The following is a 22312-nucleotide window of genomic DNA, read 5'->3' as shown; positions in this document are numbered from 1 at the left end:
AACCTTTCTGTGTCTGTCCTGTCTGTGCCATCTTGTTTTATACTTTATTTCTCTGATGTAAATCAGAAGGGAAGGGAAATTACATTGTATGGTAAAATCTCCCTTCTGTATTAAAACTTTTATTCATCTTACAGACATCTCAGGAGAAAAGTTACTGTTTTGCTGTGAGAGGTACTGAGCATCAGACAAGGCAAACACAGTGAAAATGTGGTTTAAGGTCAAGGATAATACCAACTACCTATCTGTTGCATAACTGTGTACCTAAGGGCACTAATCTGTGAGTTTCTGGGAAATGAAAACTGCATGGCATTTATCCTTGTATTCCAAGACCTATTACAGACCACAGCGGTGCATAAGGAGTTCACTAACTTCATTTTCACCCTGTCAACATCACATGCAAGACTCTGTGGAGGGACTTTTTAGCACTTGGTTTGTATCAATAAGAATTCAAAGTTCATTTGAGTGTTATGAAGACAAGTATTCAATTATCCATTGCAAAATAAATAACTGTAATGCTGAAATAAACCACTAAGGTGGTTTCTTGTAAAGACCAACTATTTCTTTGGTCTGCTCAGCAATTTGCTATAAATAAGCAGTAAGCCACTCCTTCCCAGGTGACTCAGATGAGAAAGAATACACCTGCAATGTGGGAAATCTGTGTTCAATCCCTGGGTTGGGAAGGTCTCCTGGAGAAGGGAATGGCAACCCACTCCAGTATTCCTGCCTGGAGAATTCAGGGACAGAGAAGACTGGTGGGCTACAGTCCAGGGGGTCACAAAGAGTTGGACACAACTGAGTGCCTAACACTTTCGCTTCTTTCAAGCCATTCCTGGTGACCTTTTATCTCTGTGATAGACAGCTGTTATCCTTTCTTTAAAGTTGGAAAGGCAAACAGCTTGTTACTTTGTTCTCTTGAATATGACTAATGCATCCTTGGTGGACATCTGTAATGTACAATTTCATATTACAAAATGATGACTTTCTAGAGTTATCAAATATAGTCTTCACATTAAACCAAGTTTTCACATTATGATTTAAAGAGCATATAGCTTGAGCATGATTTCTGAGTGTACAGTACTCTCTCCATAAATATTTATGGACTATTTAGTTGTTGAATTTTAATACACTGGGCATTGGGCTAAGCAAGTCCCTTGCATATGACATCTCATCTCTACAGAACTCCGTGAGGTAGGAAATATTACTGCTGTTTTACAGATGTAAAAACTATGGCTCAGAGAGATTCATTGCCAAAGTAACATAGTTTCTCGGATCTCAAAGCCAATGGTGCCCCCAACCACTTCATTATACTGTTAAGTAGATGAAGATGATACGTTCTGTCTTTAGTTTAATAAAACAACTACTTTTCTGAAAAATAGGGAAGATTATTTGTAGAGTAATAGCTTGTGAGTGCTAAGTCACTTCAGTTAAGTCCAACTCTTTGCGACCCTATGGACTGCAGCCCGCCAGGCTCTTCTGTCCATGGGGTTCTCCTGGCTAGAATACCAGAGTGGGTTGCCATGCCCTCCTCCAGGGGATCTTCCTGACCTAGGAATCAAACGATACCTGGGTCAGGAAGATTCCCTGGAGAAGGAAATGGTAACCCACTCTGGTATTCTTGCCTGGAGAATTCTGTGGACAGAGGTGCCTGGCAAGCTTCAGTTCATGGGTTCACAAAGAGTTGGACACAAGTGAGTGACTAACACTTTCAGAGCTTGGAAAACTAAATCTAAAAGCCAAATTAGATAAGGGATTTCTATGTTCCTTGAAGTCAGAACTCAGTTTATGAGATAAATATAAATATTCAAGTAAAATTTGATACTGCAGTGAAATGGATAAAAGTTCTTGAAAATTACTTAATATGTTACCATAATTTTTGAATAGAAATAGTGTCTCTGTATTTCTTTTATTTATACTTGCTCAACACATGTTCTAAGTCCATAGCATGCAACCATATATTTCTTGGTCTGGGTTCTATACAAGTTCATAATTTTGGCCTTTTTTTTAATAATAAAATAAAGAGGTCTGTGCTAAAATGTCACTCTTTTGTTTAGTGAATCTACTATTCATTGAGATACAGCCGTGTAATCAAGAAAAACAGGACATATTTCTTACTGTAAGAAATATGCTCTTAAAACTCTACTAATATACAAAACGCATAACAGTGGAGGGGAGTTTGGGAAAAAAGATCATTTTAATTTGGATAATGAGTCTGTGATAATGACAATTAAAATTTATTTCAACCTCTTATTTCTTTCATTTAATCCTTAAGCATGTATGCTATCCCACTTTCCAGATGACACAATAAGATTTAGTGAGATCAAGTGATTCATTCAGTTCTAAAACATCAAAAAGCAGAGCCAGGATTCAAACTGTAGTGTGTCTGACTCCAAAGCCCATGCTTTCCCATTACACTCTATTATTTTTCCTTAGTAAAGCTTACATGTTCCTTTCTGGGAGGATATTAAGCTTTTTTGGGTTTTAGCCTCTCTTGAGCACATGGGAATATTCCTTCCAAGGCACATATGTAGGTTAAGAAGCACCAGGTAGAACTGAACATAGAACAATGGACTGGTTCAAAATTGGGAAAGGAGTACGTTAAGGCTGTATATTGTCACCCTGCTTATTTAACTTATATGCAGAGTACATCATGAGAAACGCTGGGCTAGATGAAGCACAAGCTGTAATAAAGATTGCCGGGAGAAATATCAATAACCTCAGATATGCAGATGACACCACCCTAATGGCAGAAAGCAAAGAGTCTCTTGATGAAAGTGAAAGAGAAGAATGAAAAAGCTGTCTTGAAACTCAACATTCAAAAACTAAGATCATGCCATCTGGTCCTATCACTTCATGGCAAATAGATGGAGAAAAATTGGAAGCAGCGACAGACTTTCTCTTCTTGGACTCCAATATCACTGTGGACAGTGACTGCAGCCATGAAATTAAAAGACACTTGCTTCTTGGAAGAAAAGCAACGACAAACCTAGACAGCGTATTAAAAAGCAGAAACATTACTTTACCGACAAAGGTCCTTATAGTCAAAACTGTGGTTTTTCTAGTAGTCATGTACAGATGTGAGAGTTGGACCACAAAGAATGCTGAGTGCCAAAGAACTGATGCTTTTGAATTGTGGTGTTGGAGAAGACTCTTGAGAGTCCCTTGGACAGCAAACAGATCAAACCAGACAATCCTAAAGGAAATCAACCCTGAATATTCATTGGAAGGATTGATGCTGAAGCTGAAGCTTCAACTTTGGCCACCTGATGTAAAGAGCCAACTCACTGGAAAAGACCCTGTTGCTGGGAAAGATTGAAGGCAAAAGAAGAAGGGGGTGGCAGAGGATGAGGTGTTAGATATCATCAGCGACTCAGGGGACATGAATCTGAGCAAACTCTGGGAGACAGTGAAGGACAGGGAAGCCTGGTGTGCTGTAGTCCATGGGGCACGTGTAGTCGGGCACGACTTAGTGACTGAACGACAACAAACCGTGCGTGCCCTAGATTAGGGCAACTTAGTCTTGTCATGTTCTAGCACTGGTTTCCAAAATTTATTAATTCTCAAACCACTTCTTTCAAACAGAACCTTATAGAAAAGTCCAAGATATAAACATTTGGTGCTGGAAGACAGCAGGGTGAGCAGTGCATTGATAACATGACCGTGTAGCCTCCTTTATCGTTTATGGAGCACTCACACTGCACTTCACAGTCACTATTCTAACTGGCTTTTACATATATTGTGTCATTTAATCCTGTCAACCACTGTTGTTATTCCCAACTTAAGAACCTGCAGAGGAGTTAGGCATGTCATATTCCATGGGTGAGTGAGACTCCTACCACACTTGCTTCATAAAACAGGAAGTCAAAGGAGTCAGGCCAAGGCTGGTGCAGTTGCTCAGAGACAAGACGCCTGTTTTATTCTTTCCCCAAACCCTCAGAAGGAGGCTTCCCTCCTTCTGAATTTTGAGTACACACATTTGCTCCAGTGAGGGGACTGAAAGTGAAGTGAAAGAGTTAACTGCTCAGTCGTGTCTGATTCTCTGCGACCGCCATGGACTGTAGCCCACCAGGCTCCTCTGTCCATGGGATTCTCCAGGCAAGAATACTGAAGTGGGTTGCCATGCCCTCCTCCAGGGTGGAGGGACCCAGGGATCAAACCTGGGTCTCCTGCATTGCAGATTCTCTACCACCTGGGCCATCAGGGAAGCCACTAATGATCCTTCCACAGGGGACTAAGTGATCTAAAAACTACTGCTGTTCTAGGAGGCCCGTGAAGACCCTTCTCCAGATTCAGTCACTATGGCAACTTCCTCAGATCCCAGGCTCAGCAAGGTCCCGGTCTCTTGGGTCTTGGAACTCCCTTGAACTCATCACAAATGGGCTGCTACTGTTTCTTTTCCCCTTTTCTTGCTCCCATTCTGATGTTTATTCTGGGTTCCTGGTTCACGTCCACGATGATCCCAGGGGAAGTGGTTGCCCTCAGAAGCACCCAGGAAGCACATCTTCATGATCTTCAGAAACCATGAGTATTTCTGGACTTTTCACATACAAGATCTCATCTAATTCAAGCTTCAGAGATGTTTTCTGTTTAACATTCAATGACAGTAATAGCAAAGATGTAGTCCTTACGATGAGCCAGGCACTGCTTCAAGAGCTTTACATTCAGTAATCTTCCATGAGGCCAGTCATCCCCATTGATAGATGAAGATCTAAAGTGCAGAGTGGTTAAAGGACTTACTGAAGATTGCATAAGGAGTAGGACAGGCAATGTGGCTGTTTTTATCCGCGACATTGCCTCTAAAAATTTAAAAATATTTTATAGACTCCTACAAGTCCATGGACTATAGCCCACCAGACTCTTCTGTCTATGGAATTCTCCAGGCAAGAATACTGGAGTGGGTTGCCATTTCCTTCTCCAGGGGATCTTCCCGACCCAGGAATTGAACCTGGGTCTCCTGCATTGCAGGTAGAATCTTTACCAACTGAGCTATGAAGGAAGCCCATAGGCTACAATAACAAATATAAACTTAGTTGAAAAATATTAATAACATTAACATTCATACTGCCTAAATGTGCTTATCTAAATTTGCATCAATGCTCTGATTTCTCATCCAAATATACTAAGGCTAATTGTCACACTGTTGTATTTCTAATAACCAAGATATGCATGATTAATGTACTTGGACATATGATAGAGGAGCTGAGTTAATGTGATATCCTTTTAGCAAATGAGTTTCTTTTTTAAAAAAATTATTTATTCTTGGCTGCCCTGGGTGTTCCTTGCTGCACATGGGCTTTCTCTAGTTGCAGTGAGCGGAGGCTACTCCGGGTTTCGGAGTGTGGGCTTCTCACTGCAGTGGCTTGTTTTGGAGCACCAGCTTTAGGGAGCACTGGACGCAGTAGTGGCAGTGTGTGGGATCAGTAGTTGTGGTGAGCAGGCTTAGTTGCCCTGCAGCATGTGGGATCTTCCTGGACCAGGGATTAGATGCGTGTCCCTGGCACTGGCAGACTCCCAACTGCTGGACCACCAGGGAAGCTGGCAAGTGACCCTCTTACTGGACTGTAGCACTGTTTTTCTGCTTAAGATATTAATTCTGGCAATTTGGTGTTTCTTACGCATCAGGTACTCTCCTGAGAAGGATTATAGACATCACAAATTCTTTGCTACATCTACTATGGAGTGGAGTCTATTTGTCTTTCTGTGGAATCTGGGTTGGCTTTAGAGGTTTGTTTGACCAACAGAATACGGTAGAAGTGATATTTTGGCCCTTCTGAGACTAGGTCCTAAGAAGCTTGTGCAGAGATATCCATCAGTTTTTAAACAGGGGCCCACTTGAGTAAAATGGGTCAACTTGCGGTCCGGTCCTTTTCTCCCTGGAATTCAGGAGGAAGGGTGAGGGAACGGCCAAGCAACTTGAGTGGCGAGTAGCAGGCAGATCACCGCAGTATCGCTGGGTCTGTGGTAGAGACTCAGTGAACACCTAGTGAATTCAGTCTGCTCTTTTCCCCTTTATTCTAAACGTCGTGTGCATTTACTTCCAGCTTAACAGTAGATGACAGTGGTAAGCAGCAGTAGCAGCTGAAACCCCAACATCTTGCTGGAAGACTCCCCTCATCACGTGCTTATGTCCTCAGTCCTAGTGAGTGGCGTGAGCTGAGGCGGGGCTGCGACCTCTGAGCCCGTGTGACACAGCCCCATGGTTGCCCCTCTTCCTTCACACCAACACTGGAGTCCTGACGGACAGACTGATAAGACAAGACACAGTACGGGGGAGAAGTTCTAAATGGTACACGATAAACTGAGTAATCTCTAATAAAATCTACATCCTGTAAACAGGGAATGTACTTAAAAGATCCTGGATATTAAAAATTAAGGAAAGATAATAAACTCCCCATAGTAATATAATACACATAACATTATCTGATTCTGATGCCCCAAAAAATGAGAATAAAGCAATCAGAAAACAATACCAATACCCACACCAAATCTGCTATTATTTGGTAAAACAAAAAACAATACATAGCAAAAAATGGAAAAAAGCCTTCTTTTATACAACTTGTGGGTTAAGGAGGAAATAAAAACAAACTTCAGAACACCTGGAATATAAAAGTAATGACAACACTAATACACCTAAGTGTTCTGGCCTATTTAAGCAGTACTCAGAATTAAGTTATGACCAACCTAGACAGCATATTAAAAAGCAGAGACATTACTTTGTCAACAAAGGTCCATCTAGTCAAGGCTATGGTTTTTCTAGTAGTCATGTATGGATGTGAGAGTTGGACTATAAAGAAAGCTGAGCGCAGAATTGATGCTTTTGAACTGTGGTGTTGGAGAAGACTGTTGAGAGTCCCTTGGACTGCAAGGAGATCCAACCAGTTCATCCTAAAGGAAGTCACTCCTGAATATTCATTGGAAGGACTGATGTTGAAGCTGAAACTCCAATACTTTGGCCACCTGATGCGAAGAGCTGACTCATTTGAAAGGACCCTGATGCAAGGAAGGATTGAGGGCAGGAGAAGTGGATGACAGAGGATGAGATGGTTGGATGGCATCACCAACTCAATGGACATGAGTTTGGGTAAACTCTGGTAGTTGGTGATGGACAGGGAGGCCTGGTGTGCTGCAGTTCATGGGGTTGCAAAGAGTCGGGCATGACTGCGTGACTGGACTGAACTGAACAGAATTAAAGCTCGTATTAATAATTAAGAAAAAAAATGATTAAACTGAATGCTAACAAGGAGTTAAAACAACAACAAAATAAACTAAGGAAAGCAAAAAGTAGGACATTTATTTAAGGAAATCACTTAATTGGAAAACAAAAATAATAAAAGAGACACTCAAAGCATACCACTTGGGGGGAACAAGCAAACAAAACAGCAAATTAGGTCAACTACTAGCTATCTTAATTAAGAAAATAAGGAAGCAAGCATAATACATACTAAGGGGAAAGAGCCATACACACAAAAGAGGAAGGGGTAACTCTGCTCACCACTGGGACATTAACTTGAAAACCTGGACAATATGGATGGTTGATGGTCCTAGCTAAAACACAGAAACTACACACACCAGTTACCATAAATACCAAAAGAGTTGTTAAAGAGCTATTTGCCAAACATTGACCAGCACCAGACAATTTCACTGAAATCATAAGGAAAATTCCAATGTTATGCAAACTGTTCCAGAACTCAGAAGAAAGAAAAATATTTTCAATTTACCAGCATAAAATCAATAACAAAGCTTCTTAAAGGTAGTTCACAAGGGTGCATGCACACACACACATATGACTAATTGCAATGATGAATACAGATGCAAATCTAAATAAAATATGAAATAATCTGGAAATACATTGAAAGAATAATACATATGGTTAAGCAGAGTTTATTTCAGGAATTTAAGGATGGTACAAAATATATTAATAAAATTCATATTAAAAGGTCAAAGGAGAAAAATCATATGATCATCTCCATAGAAAATGAAAAGGCATGTGATAAAATTCAACATGCAATCTTGACTAATTTTTTTTAAAAATAGGGGTCAACAGATACTCCTTAATATGATTAATTAAATGTATACATCTCAACCCAGTTCATTATAGCCAATATATTTTAACATTATTCTAGAAATACTAGACAATGCAAGCAAGACATAAAAAGAGGTATGCAAACTGGAAGACATGACTGTATAACTGGAAAACACAAAAATATTAAGTGAAGTACTATTAGAAACCATAAGAAAATCAGAGTCTGGTAGCTGAGTAGAAAACATTTTACCTTTTGTATATACTAAAATAAGACTAAATTATAAATTGAAAGGACTTCCTTAATGATGGTAACAAAAATAATAAAATTTCTTAGAACTCTTGAAGAACATTACAAGTTCTCAAGTAAAGTAAAACGTGAAGCATCTTCAAAGGAAACAACAAAAAGACTTGAACAAATGGGAGCCATTTTTGGATGGTTTAGACAGAATTTTTAACATGATAATGATGTCAAATTTACCCAAGCTGATCTATAAAACTGTCCGAAAAGAAAAAAGTTCTATGGGTTTGTTTGGTGGAACACAAGGGCTGGTTCTAAAGTTCAACTGGAAAAATAAGCAAGAATATTTGAACACTTAAAAAATTAGTTATTAAAACAGTGGCAAGTGAAAGTGAAGTCGCTCAGTCGTGTCCGACTCTCTGTGACCCTGTGGACTGTAGCCTACCAGGCTCCTCTGTCCATGGGATTCTCCAGGCAGTGGAAGACTGGTACAAAAAAAGAAAGGCAGGTCAATTGAAGAGAATGGAATGGGAGTCTAGAAACATATCTACACAATATGAAAATCTGCAATATGATAAAAGGGTCATTTGCAAAAGTGAGGAAAGAATAGATTTAATGAACAGTCTTACAGTAACTAGGTAGTTACCTAGGAAAAAAAAAGTGGAGCCTTAAATTCAGGACAGATCAAATGTTTAAATGTGAAAAGTCAAAAAACAGAAATACTCATCTTTACTTTTAACATTCAAACAGTAGTAGATACACCTTGCCTTTGAAAAGAAGTGCAGAAAAGAATGCATGTTACAATCTGTATTATATCATATAGCATTTATACACATGGATACATTTATGTATGTATACGGTATTTCTGGGGGGTACACAAAAATGTAGTGTTTGTACCTTTTTCTTTGAAAGGGAACTAAAAGATGAGTGTCAGGAGTAGGAGACAGACTTGATTTTTTTTAATGTTTCAACTAAGAAGATGTATTAGTTAATTTAAACAAAGAAATTAAAAACACATGCCAGAAAACAAAAACAAAAAAACCTATACATAATAGCATATAATAAGTAGGACCCAAACAAGGTTAATCTGGTAACCCAAATTCTGACAGTAAAATATTGCACAGGAGTTTAAAATGTCTGAAAATAACATAAAAAGAAAACTGCTAGAGTTACTGAATCTTCTAAGATACGTCAGTTTTTTCAAAGGCAAAATAATACTCAGATCCTTAGGGATTTTTACCCTCGAGAACTGCTATAAGCTACTACTTTATGATAAGGGAGTTAAGAAAGACTATCTCCCTTTAATTTTTCTTCTAGACATACTGCATATTTCATTGCCTGAATTTGTATATACACCAAATGAACAAAAATAAAGATCAACTTTGAGTTAAAAAGTACCTCAAGGCAATACAAAAAAAGTAATTTTAATTTTTGATACATATTAAAACATTTCAGTCAGTTCTTCCTGACAGCATAACAGGACAAATACACAAGACCTCAAACATGCTTTAAAATGACATTCAGCAAAGTATTTAAAATTTAATAAATAGCAATAATCACACACAAATACATTTTTCATACTCAATCATTAAGCTACTAAAAGAGATAGCTAAAGAATAAATAAATGGGAATTGACAATAAAAAAATATGCGCGGTTTTGCAATTCACTTTACTTTAAAAAGGGAGGTGATCTGAATGACTTTTTAATTTGCTTTTCATGAAGCACAATCCTCCCCTCATGAATAAAATATATTGAAAAAAATCACTTTCTTACAAGAATGCAGTCTTTAAATACAACAAATAAATATGAAACCAGTAAAGCAACCTCAAGTTGTAATAAAAATGCCCCCTCACCCCCCCAAAAAGCTATGGAAATATAGTCATCATGATAGCAAATAATAGTATTTAAAGTGAAGGTGCTTCTGCACTAAATTCATCTGAGACCTTAATATGATTTTAGTGCAAATCCCCTAGGGTCTAATACAAGCATAACCCAGTATCAGGGAAAAACATTACCAGTTGGAACTTGTACAGTTTTTGTACACATAAAGTTCAAGATTTAATGCATAGTAGAATATCTTCATCTGCTTAATTTTGTCCTTAAATAGATAGATGAAAAAGAAATGACTTGGGATTTTTACCATTTGGTTTGTACCATATTAAAGTCAACATTAGAAAACCTATAAAAGAGTTTTGTTTTTTGCCATTAATTTATCTAACTATCTAAATTTCACATCATTGCATGTCAAACATAAGAGAAAACATTTTAGACAAAGTTTTTTTTTCCCTTTGACAAGCTCATGTTATGATGAAATCCAATAATGCCTAGACAAATGTTATATAAATAAAAATAGATGAGTATAAGGAATTTTTACTTTTTATATTAACAACCTTAACATCTAGTATATTAACTTACAAGACGTGTTGGCAAAAGCATAAAGGGTTTAATTAAAAGAAGGTATTATTCTGAACAAAAAAATATTTATGTAACATAGGATAGATAAACTGACAGTCAAATGAGTTTCAGCAGCCATATCTCTACTGCTAACCACAGTACCGGAATGAAAACAATTAGAAACAAATGGAAAAACATTACTGAACAATCTGAATACATAATGCATTTTTAGCTGCTAAAATAGTAAACTCTAAAGTTCATAGAGTTACAGTTGTTTAATTTAACCATGCAGGCTAACATATGATAATAAGAAATCGCCCTGCATCTTTTTCTTTTCTTTTTAAATGAAAACTAGTTTAATTGTAAAGTTACAAAACAATGAATGGATATTGCTCCAACTTGTATCCAAGCTCCCTGATGGGATCGTACCTAACAAAGTAACAAAGCTTCATCATCACTCGTTTCAGTTTTCAGCACTGCTTCCAAGCAAGAGTCCGGGATCTGGGCAGTGTGGACGATACCACAGCGCTCACAAGGGCCGTCACAACTACTTGGCCTCACTCCAGGGTTTGTTCCACTCTGTGGTTGTCTGAACCCTTGCCCTTGATCGGATGTAAGACCAAGAAGGGGCCTGGAGCAGTCATTCACATCGAAGTCTGAAGCTCCTTCAGAAACTGGAATTAGCATCTCGACATCATCATCTTCTTCTCTTCCATTTACCCCATTATCAAGTTGTCTCAAAGGGCTCTGGTTCTGACTCACGGAGCTTGATCGCCCTAATGTAAAACGTACCCAACGCAGCCCCTGAGTCATTCGACTGAGCGCACTTGTGAGCTGGTGCCGTGCTGGACTCACACTGCGGGGCTCCACGGCGCTCACATCCCGTCCGTTCTCTGTGTGACCCCCTCGGGTGCTCTGAGTGGTGGAACTTCCACTCGCTCCCACTGCTGCTTCTACAGCTGTTGTGGGAGGGACTTTTTGGGGCAAAGGAGCTGCAACCCCGCCCGATGCTCCTGCTGTATCTCTCCTCTCATTTTCTGTGTCTGTGTCGTCAGACTCCACGGAAAACAGACTTCTCTGAGTATGATTTCTTTCAGGTTCTCTGCTGGTACTCTGGCTAGGGACAACCTCATCTCCATCTGCTGAGACCAGAGCCAATGACCCTGAATGGCGTGACCTTGCAAAATTAAAAATACGGTTCCAGATGTTGCTGGATCTGCCTGCCATAGGAAGCCTGATGGAAGTAAATCCAAGCTGAGACCGTACAGCCAGCCTCAGGTTTTCCAAAACAGACGCCTGAAAAAAAAAAGATCTTAAGACAGCTGAAAGCAAGGTATTAAAACTATGTTGTGGATAAAAATTCTATTACTCATTGCTAGGGACTATGAAAGATAAATTAAATTCTCTCATTGATACAGGTTCATCCCACTGCAGAAACTAACCTATAACTGGAACCACAGTTCACTGTGTTTAAGATTTTCTTGATACTTTATATATGAACTTTAAAATGATACTTAATGTCAATCACAACAGGAATTTTGTTTTAAAACTTCACGCAGTAATACAATCCTAGAAATGTACCAAGGATGAAAATGAAATTATTTGATACTTCTTTAGCTATGAGCATAGAATAGTCTCTACCATAATTCTCTAAATGACTTACAGGAGTGTGAAAACCAGGCTGTTTACCTGTTTGTTTAGAACAGAACAAATTAGACTTGATTTACAAGGTCAAAACCAAGGATTTATTGAATGAGTAGATATTGAGAATTTATTTATATTACCATAAACAGAGGAATTATATTTGTAATGCAGCACAGAAAACAGAAAGTCAAAGAAAATAATTTGTTTATAGCACTATTCAACGGTATCTGAGACATTTAGGTTTCTTCTCGATCTTAAAGATTTATGTCTTATTGTCATGTTAAACATAAATATAACCTTATTCTTTGAAAACTGATGATTTTTAACTAGTGCACTTGGGAGGTGACCATATTGCTCAACTGAAAGAAAAACCTACTCTTTTTTTTTTGTAGATGAATGACTATCAGAATTATTAAAAAATAAAAACCAAAACCCAACAAGCTACTGTTATAAAAACAGTCTTTAGCTCCATCTAGTGGTTATAAAAAGGAGTAATCCAACTTGAAACAAACACAGCTTTCATCAATCTGGTATTTAGTATTTACAACACAGTATTTCCAAGAAACAACAGTAAATTGATATACTCCCTTTCAAATGAAGATACAGCTTCTATTTGCCAAAATGAATGACTCCTGCCCCTCCTCCTCACACAAGAAAAGAAGGGAAGAGAATAAGAAAATGTGATAGTATGTTCTCCATCTCTCTGTGACTGGTACTGCACTTATTTGTGATTTCCATATAGAATTTTTGAACATAATCCCTGAAATATAATTCATAGAAAGCTAAGAAGCTACTATCACAGGATTATCTCATAGTCTGGCTTTAATAAAGAACAGACTGTCAATAAGAAATCTGAATATCAGCATATATAAATTTAGTATGCCAGTAAGATTTTTCACCAATTAAGAATATAAACTAAAAGTGGTTCACATCCCTATGAACCCCACAGATCTGGTTCTCCTCATCTGGCATTCAAGTTCTAAGGCTTTGTGTGAGCCCTGTCATTAAATCCAGCAAGGAATACAGGCTCTTCAGCTATCCTCCCCTCTTAGGCAGTGTGATCCACAACGCCTTCAGCACCCTTCAGAGCCGACTTTAACAGTCCAGTCTGCCACAGTGATAGGAAGTTCTCTACTCATTTCAAAGTCTGTTTAATTAAATGACTGCCAATTCAATTCTACAAGGGGATCTCATGATTGTTTTAGGAATAATTTCATATACTTCTTCAGTTTATGAAGAAGAAAGAAAGCATGCCTCAGAAAGGATCGCTATTTTGAATTGAGATGGTAATTCAGAAAATAATTCTTTTTAAAAACTAATATAGATATTTGATAATTTATTAACAAAAGTTTCAAACTTGAGAGTTTAATTTCATTAACTGAGTAAAATCAAAACATGTACAAACATGTTTTGTTTTAAAACTTTTTTGAATCAAAATTCTCTCAGGGTAAATTATAACCCAAGATGAAAGCTGTTACGGGGAGTTAATTAAACTTTACCCAAAGTGAAGTCTGACCTTTGCCCTTTACTTCTGGGAAGAGATCTCAATCCCTGGAATGTCATCTCTGATAGAAGTGTCATTGCGTGGAGCCTTGGGCCAGCCAGAGAGTAACAGTGTGTTTTAGGTGGAGGCTCTGAGCCACACAAATGTGATGCAGGGTGAGTGCTTTCAATCAGCAGAATCAGTCAATCTCTGAAGAGCTAGAGGCCGGGATCAGTCACGTGTGTGATGAATTGTGCCTATGTGATGGAGCTCTTATAAAAATCTTGGACACTAAGTTTGGGGGAGCTTCCCTAGATGGCAGTGTTTCATGCATATTGTCACTCACTGGTGTTGAGAGAGTTACACAGTACTGAGATTTTGGGGAAAAGACAATTGGAAGGGCTGGGCTGTGTTTGGTACTCTCCTGAACCCTGTTTTATATGTCTCTTACTTTGGTTGATTTAATCTGGGTCCTTTCCAAGCAATAAAAGTTACACCATGGTATATAACAGTGTTCAATGAGCTCTGAGGCTTTCTAGTGAATTATCAAACTGGAGGATGGTTCTGGGAGCCCCTGAACTTACAATTACAATTGGTGTTAGAAGTGAGGGCTATCATATGTGGACAATGCTCCATGTAACTCACAGTTGACTAAACTCTTGAAGGTACCCTCAGGGTACACCGGTGGTGGGTGACAGATGGTAGACGAGGTGCATGGAATTAACCATCCTCTGAATTCCTACCTAAAAAGAACCCTTTCCCATGGCAGGACCAACAATATATTATGAAAAAGCCATAATGTAGGTTCTTCCTATGTTGCACACAAAATTTTAACCAGTGGAAATTCTGAATTATTTACTTAGCAAATTATATCCAGAGAAATGTTTTAAAACTATAAATTCTCACAAAGATTTCCTAAAAAGACTCAAATAAGGTGACAGATTGCAATCAGAAATCTCATTTACCAAAAAGGAAATGGACTTTAATTTTGAACAGAATTAATCACTGGGCTTCTCTGGTGGCTCAGCTGGGAAAGAATCCACCTGCGATACAAGAGACCTGGGTTCGATCCCTGGGTTGGGAAGATCCCCTGGAGAAGGAAACAGCTACCCACTCCAGTATTCTGGCCTGGAGAATTCCATGGACTATCCATGGAGTCACAAAGAGTCAGACACGACTGAGCGACTTTCACTTTCAACCAGTGGGAAAACAATGTCTAACAATTTTTCTTAATTCTGATACTAGGAACAATTTTTAGAATTATTTCATGATGAATTTACATTTTAAATGTATAAACCTTTATGGCCTTATGAACCCTGGCACAACTTTAAGAATTGAAAAAGAAATTGCCGGGAACTAATTACAGAAAAAAATATGAAAAAGAATGTATATAACTATATATATAACTGAATCACTTTGCTGTATACTGGAAAATAAGACAACACTGTAAATAAACTACATTTCAATTTTAAAAATTGCTAACAAAAATTTAAAGAATTCAGCAACATTAATAAAGAATGACTACATGGGAGGGGAGTTTGGGGGAGAATGGATACATAAATATATATGGTTGAATTCCTTTGCCGTCCACCTGAAACTTTCATAACATTGTTAATTGGCTATACTCCAAATAAACTAAAAAAATTTAAAAACAGAGTCACTATTTAAAGAAAATGATATGGATTTTTAAGCACTGTAAAATCCAGCTGTGAAGAGGTTTTCTCTCAAGGCAGGTAGAAATATTAACTTCATTTCAATGACTTATTTTAACCTTGCATGTTACTAATGTATTTCTAAGCATATCAACTTTAGTATTTACTCTTAAATCTTCAAAATAGTTCAAGTAGAAAATAAGTTGTCAGACTTTACTTCTGAATTTCGACGTACTAAATTATTCTAAACATTAGGGCTTCCCAGGTGGTGCTAGTGGCAAAGAACCCACTTGCCAATGCAGGAAACAAGAGACACGGGTTCAATCCCTGGGTGGGGAAGATCCCCTGGAGGAGGGTATGGCAACCCACTCCAATATTCTTGCCTGGAGAACTCCATGGACAGAGAAGCCTGGTGGGTTACCATCCATGCGGTTGCAAAAAGTCGGACATGTTTGAGCGACTAAGCACATCCTAAACATTAAAGTGCTTAAGAATCACGTAACCAAATAAGAAGTAAAGAATGAAAAGTATACTTTTGAATTTCTTAAAATATAATGAAACAACTAGAGTAGACCCTTGAGCAACATGGGCTTGCCTAGGTGCACTTATTTACGGATTTTTTTTTCCAACGGCAAATACTACAGCACCACATCATCTAAGGTTGATTGAATTTGTGGATGCTGAACCCTAGACAGAAGGCTGACTAAAAAATTGTTTAGTTGCTCAGACATGTCCAACTGTCTTGTGACCCCATGGATTGTAGCCCACCAGGCTCCTCTGTCCATGGGATTTCCCAGCAAGAATACTGGAGTGGGTTGCCATTTCCTTCTCCAGGGGATCTTCCCAACCCAGGGATCAAACTGCATCTCCTGCATTGGCAGGTGGATTCTTTACCACTGGGCCACCTGGGAAGTTCAACTATAAAGTTACATGTGAATTTTAACCTGCATGGAGCATTGATGCCCCTAACCCCCACATTGTTCAGGAGTCAACTATATAATTTCAAATCTTCCATTTATTTAATTCTTGACTCAACTGTAAAAATTCTGACACAGTCAAGGGTCCTTCACCACTACACGTAAGTATAGACTTCATTTTAAGAGGTACTGAAACAGAAATGATAAATTGTAACATACCTGATTAGGTGAACAAACAGGAAAATCTTCAACTGGTGGAATTAAACCCTGAGCGATCAATTGTCCATAAGAGGGAGGAGCTTCTCTTCTTAACAATTCTGCTTCCACTCTGGACAACTGTGTTTCAAATGATCTTTGAGAGAAACAGGGGGATGAAAGGAGTTTAAAAAAAAAAAGGGGCAAGCCAAAACAGTAATTTTTAAATTATCAACAATGAAAACAATCGGAATGTTAACATATTTGTTCATTCGTAAAGCAGAATCAGCCAACGTTTGGTGAGTATCTATACTACCCACACTGAGAACACAGAGGTGAAGCAGACAGTCCAGCCTCATGTGATTTTACACTAGGGGCCTGGATCACTAATTTTTAAAAAATTAAATATCCCTGTAAAAGATAAAAGTACTAGATCTTTAAACTTCTGAGATCATAGGGGCTCGAGACTTGAGGTGAAAGTATCTGAATATTCTTAGAAGATACTTTATTCATCAAGTCCAACACATTTACCTTTCAGGTAAGGAAAACAATGAAATGAGTTGCCAAAACCCACTCTGGAGTAACTTGCTCTTAAACTCAAGACCTCTGGTCTTCACTGTGCTCTTATGTTGTGTGTGCGCACTAAGTCCCTCCAGTCATGTCCGACTCTTTGTGACTCTATGGACTGTAACCCTCCAGGCTCCTCAGTCCATGGGAATCTCCAGGCAAGAACACTGGAGTGGGCTGCCATGCTCTCCTTCAGGGCATCTTCCCTACCCAGGGATCAAACCCATGTCTCTTATGTGTCCTGCATTGCAGGTGGGTTCTTTACCACTCTTTATGTTGCTTACTTGCTTTTATGTTGCAATGTAGTAAAACATTTCTGGTCACTTATGCTCACTTATGCCAAGTAAGAAGCATATGGTTGTTGTGATACTGGGCATCTGTTCTTGGCTGTCTGGTATGTGACTTCCTTGTTGTACGTATTACTTGCAACTCTCCTGGGGCTGATGGTCACGGTCTCCACAGGAGCTTTCCAGACCTCTCTGCCATCAACCTCTCCAGGTCTCTCCTCTGCCACATGGAAGACGGCTCTCCCTGAGGGCCACCCTTTCATGCTGAACAATTTCTTACTTAACTGAGATCCTCTGACTTTCATATCACTTTATTTTATAGCTATTACAGCATTTATGTTTTGTCATTTGATCCTACCCACCAGTCCCTTCCTCCTAAATGTAAACTGCCCGTGAGATCATTCCTACTCATTGCTCTATTCACCCGTACACTGCTTTGAACATAGAAGACTCTCAAACGTCTGAAATTGTTGAATTAATATTTATAAAAACTCAGGTCAAAGCACTATGACCAAGAATTACAGCTTGAAAAATTCCTATAAAAAATGTTAATCTGAAAACAGTAACTGAATACAGACTGCCTTTTCTCACCTCCTAACTCTTAAGTGTTTGTGCGCTTATTAACCTTTTGAGTCATACGCTTTTCATAGTAATTTTATAAATCACAGACAATATGTAGCTCTGTCTCCAATAGTGTAACAAAAATATATTGCTCATCTCCTTAAAAACTGTTGCAAATATCTGGGCCATGTTTTTACTGTACAGAGCACACACCCCCATAGCTCTGTCTCGATACTGACCTTCGTTCAAACATTCTCAGAGAATAGAGCTTACAGGTGCACCCCAAGGCAATGACCAGCAGCAGGCCGCAGATGAGGCTCCCGATGACGGCGGCGGTGATGACCCGGGTCGGCACGATCACGGGGCAGTTCTCCTCGTCGCTGCCGTCGCCGCAGTCGTCCTGAGAGTCACACACCCAGCTTTCAAACACGCACCGGTTGTTTTTACAGTGAAAGTTTCCTGGCTGGCAAAAGAAGCAGTTTTTCTCGTCGGAGCCGTTTGGGCAGTGGTTCTGGTAGTTGCAGCGGTCGGAGCGCGGGTAGCAGACGCCATTGCGGGAGCACGGGAACTCGTCCCTCTGGCAGGCGGTGCAGTTGGCCTCGTCCCTGCCGTTCGGGCAGTGCCAGTAGCCGTCACAGCGCTGCGGCTCGGTGTAGCAGCCCCAGTTCCCTCCGCAGGGGATCTCCCACGGCAGGCAGAAGCCATCCACCTGGTAAGTAGCATTAAAGCCCCGGGCCGCGTTGACTTTATCTGCGCAGAAATGGACCCTTATCTGTCCAGACGAAGACACGACAGTGAGAGGCGCATGAGAATCAAAAGCGGTCAACACACGCAGAAGCTTGTGCGGATTCTCCTCTAATCCATCGTATATTTTGACATAATCACCATAACCAGTACCATCAAGTTTAAAGTCTGTGAAGCGTAAGATGACTTTGCGGTGATCACCAGTGTCTATTAACCAGGTGCAATTGCTTCCGGGAGGATAAAAGTCTGGATAATTGGGAGAATTAAAAGTACCATAAAAATATTTTAACCACTGCCCACATGTGGGCACATCACAGTCGATCTCATCTCCGAGGTCAAGGCAGTCAATGTTGCCGTCGCATTTTAAAGACTCGGGAAGGCAGGTGTAGACTTTGGTAAACCGAGACAGACACTGGAACTGGTTGTAAGCACAGGGCTGGAAGGAGGCAGATGTTGGAGGATTCGCTTCTCTGGCACAGATCTCTTCATCAGAACTGTCTCCGCATTCATCCATGTTGTTGCATTTCCAGGCTGCTGGTATACACTTTCCATTTCCACAGCGAAACTGGTCACAAGCACAGTTTGGTTCTTCAGATTTCCCTGGGAGGTCAGTGTGAGGAGGGAGATGGAGAGGTAAGGAGGGGAAAAAAACATATTCTTTAAAGGATATGTAACACCAAGTGGTATTTTTATCATAAATGTTAATTAGCTCAGGTGATAGTTGGGCTTAAGCAAAAAATTTAATTAATGTTGGCTTACTGATTACTCAAAACTTTAATTAAGTAATACTTATGATTTGTTCCATGAAGATCTCTACAACTGATCTAAAGATAAACGACCGATTCTGTTTTTGCAGAAGCTGCTTTGCTACAAAACATTTAGTAAAGTGATGTAAGATATATGAGCCAGGATATATTGCCTAAGAATTTTAAATACCCTACTGAATAAACATTTTGAAATGAAGAAAAACTCCATAATAATCACCTTTTCAAATCCATTTTAATATTCTTTTCTAGTTATTTATATATATATGTACATATACACAATATCTTGCAAGTCCATTATCTGGACTCAAGAGCAAGAGAAGGAGAGAGAAAAGAACTGAAATGTTCATAGAATTCTAATTGTTTTAGTAGACTATCCTAAATATATATATCAAGAATGAGATAGGGAAAGAAAACTAAACATTAGAATCCTACAGTCCATACTGATGATGTCAGCCAAAGGCTTTCCTCTCCATCAACAACCTATTTACTGGCAAATAGGTGACAGAAAATGCTTCAGAATCTAAGTAATTATTACAAAGATGTGCTTTTAATAAAAAAGAGAAAAAGTAGCATATATTGCTAAAGGTGACCATGTTAATTTCAGAAAAACGTAAAATTATTTTTAGCAAAAATTTACGGGACTCTAATGCTCTGAGTTCTTCATATTTTATGGTCTGGTCACACTATTCAGATAAAGTTTAAGAACTAGCAAAAGAAGACTTCTGATACTACAAACTATGAAAGTAAAATTGATTGTGTCTTTTCTTTGAAAAGATAATATCTTTTCTTTGTAAAGATAATGGTAACACACATAAAAATACATTCTGAAGTAACATGCAGGATATGAGTGAACACTTGAGGGGAAAAAAGTTCCTTTTAAAATAAATATATTCAAAATATTTTAAAAGACTGACTTTAGTGTGTAAAATTAACCATTTTATTAGGATTATACAAAATGCCTTTTGGAGACCTAACTCTAGGGCACCTGAACCTTTCGCCTCGAATTCCTCAATCTCAGCTGTCTTGGTATTTAGTCACAATAAAATGGACATTGTTTAGAAGGCAAGTCCTGAAGTGACTGAGGAGTTAATATGATAGAATTCTGTTCCATACCTTTCTTCTTATATAAAAACACACCTGAAAAGTATGCCAGCCTGAAACCCTTCCTAGAGATACTGTCATCGGAATGGAACCTGATCCAGACGTGGTCTTGGGAAGAAATGTACGGCGGTGGGACTGTGGAACCACAGGCTCTGTAGCTTTCAATATTCTTATATGTTTCTATCGTCAACCAGTCCAAACTGCATCTTCTGGACCCTTGAATGTCAAAATCCTGAAAACTACAAATAAAAAGTCAGAAAAGGCTGTTGAAAGGAAATTTTGGAAAAAAAATTTCATTTAAAAGAAAACAACAAAATAAAAATAACTGAGAACTTTATTATAAGCCTCTAAATTCCTGGCTCTTCTTAGTACACAACTGTATCATCAAAAAATATTAACAATAATACTTCTGTGTTCCTAATATTTATATCTCTTTCCCAGATTCCAAAATAATACTTCTTCATAAGTAACACAAAGTTCCAAAATAATGCTAAAAAACAGGAGATAGTTGGCACCGGCACCTTTTTCTTCTCCCTGTATGTCTTTAGGAAGGACCACTTCTAATTTCTAATACTCTAAATTGTTCTCTGTTTGGACCAGAAACACCACTCCATAATTCAATGGACTAAAAGACACAGAGGAAGTCAGCCTCCCCTTAGATTAGACTGGTTCATCTGCTTGCTTAATGAAAAGTTTATAGCTTACATTTTCAGGAGAGTAAATAGCACAAACCTGAGCTAAGTAAAGAAGTTAAAAATGAACAAACAAAAACCTCAGTGAAAAGTCCCTGAGTTTGGGAATACTTTTCTACATAAATGATTTATAGCCAAATGTTATCTTATAGTTCATAAAACACGGGCACAAATAAAGGCCCCTCCCCCCAAAAAAAAGAAAGGGCTTCCCAAGTGGCTCTGTGGTAAAGAATCCACCTGCCAATGCTGGAGATGCTAGAGACGTGGGTTCAATTCCTGGGTTGGGAAGATCCCCTGGAGGAGGAAATGGCAACCCACTCCAGTATTCTTGCCTGGGAAGAATGCAAAGAGGAGCCTGATGGGCTATAGTCCACAGGGTCACAAAAAGTCAGACATGGCTGAGGAACTGAGCATGTATGCAAAGGATAAAACAGTCAAATAAGAAGCACATACAAAATTAGCCAAAAAGTGAGATTCCTTGCCTTTGCCTTAAGCCAAGTGATGACAAAGTTAATTATCCGAGGATTATTACACCAGGCTATTTCCTCTTTAAATATTCTGAGTAACTAGAACAAAGGCTGACACTTTGACTGCTTCCAGTTTTTCACTATTATGAACAATGCTTTCTCTCCATACACACAAGAGCAAATGTTTCTGTAGGACAGATTTTTCTAGAAGTAGAATTGTTAGATCCAAGTATACAATTTCACTTCTTAAAGTTGATGGTGGCATTGAGAAAATGTTTATACCAACTCACAATTCCACCGAATGTGTGTGAAAAAGTACCTTATATCCTACAACTCTGGCAAAAGGAAACATTTTACTTCCAAAGATTTGTTGCCAATTAGGTGCATAAAATAAATTTATTGTTCTAGTCTCCATTTCCTTATTTACTGAGAGTGAAACACTTTTCCCATGTTTATTAGATGTTTCTATTTCTTTTCCTGTGAATCACATTGTTATATCCTTCGTACAGTGAAATGTGTTCTTATTCAAGAACTCTTTATGAACATGTGGGGCTTCCCTGGTGGCTAGGATGGTAAAGAATC

At 38.7% G+C, this 22312-nt stretch overlaps 1 protein-coding gene across 2 annotated transcripts in view; it reads right to left on the bottom strand.

The window, feature by feature from the left end:
• Nucleotides 1–7263: 7263 nt before the first annotated feature.
• LRP12 (LDL receptor related protein 12) overlaps nt 7264–22312 on the bottom strand; it is an 89084-nt gene continuing 74035 nt past the window's right edge. For both annotated transcript variants that reach the window (XM_061123615.1, XM_061123616.1), the window contains 4 exons: nt 20608–20810; nt 18199–19303; nt 16569–16701; nt 7264–11949 (listed from right to left, as the gene is read on the bottom strand). In XM_061123615.1, the coding sequence (XP_060979598.1) occupies nt 11083–11949; nt 16569–16701; nt 18199–19303; nt 20608–20810 (2308 nt within the window). In that variant the 3' untranslated portion in view covers nt 7264–11082. The remainder of the gene's footprint in view (nt 11950–16568; nt 16702–18198; nt 19304–20607; nt 20811–22312) is intronic.

Source organism: Dama dama, chromosome 21 (assembly GCF_033118175.1).
Source record: "Dama dama isolate Ldn47 chromosome 21, ASM3311817v1, whole genome shotgun sequence".
Classification (NCBI taxonomy): Eukaryota; Metazoa; Chordata; class Mammalia; order Artiodactyla; family Cervidae; genus Dama; species Dama dama.
This window is presented reverse-complemented; position numbering and strand designations above follow the sequence as displayed.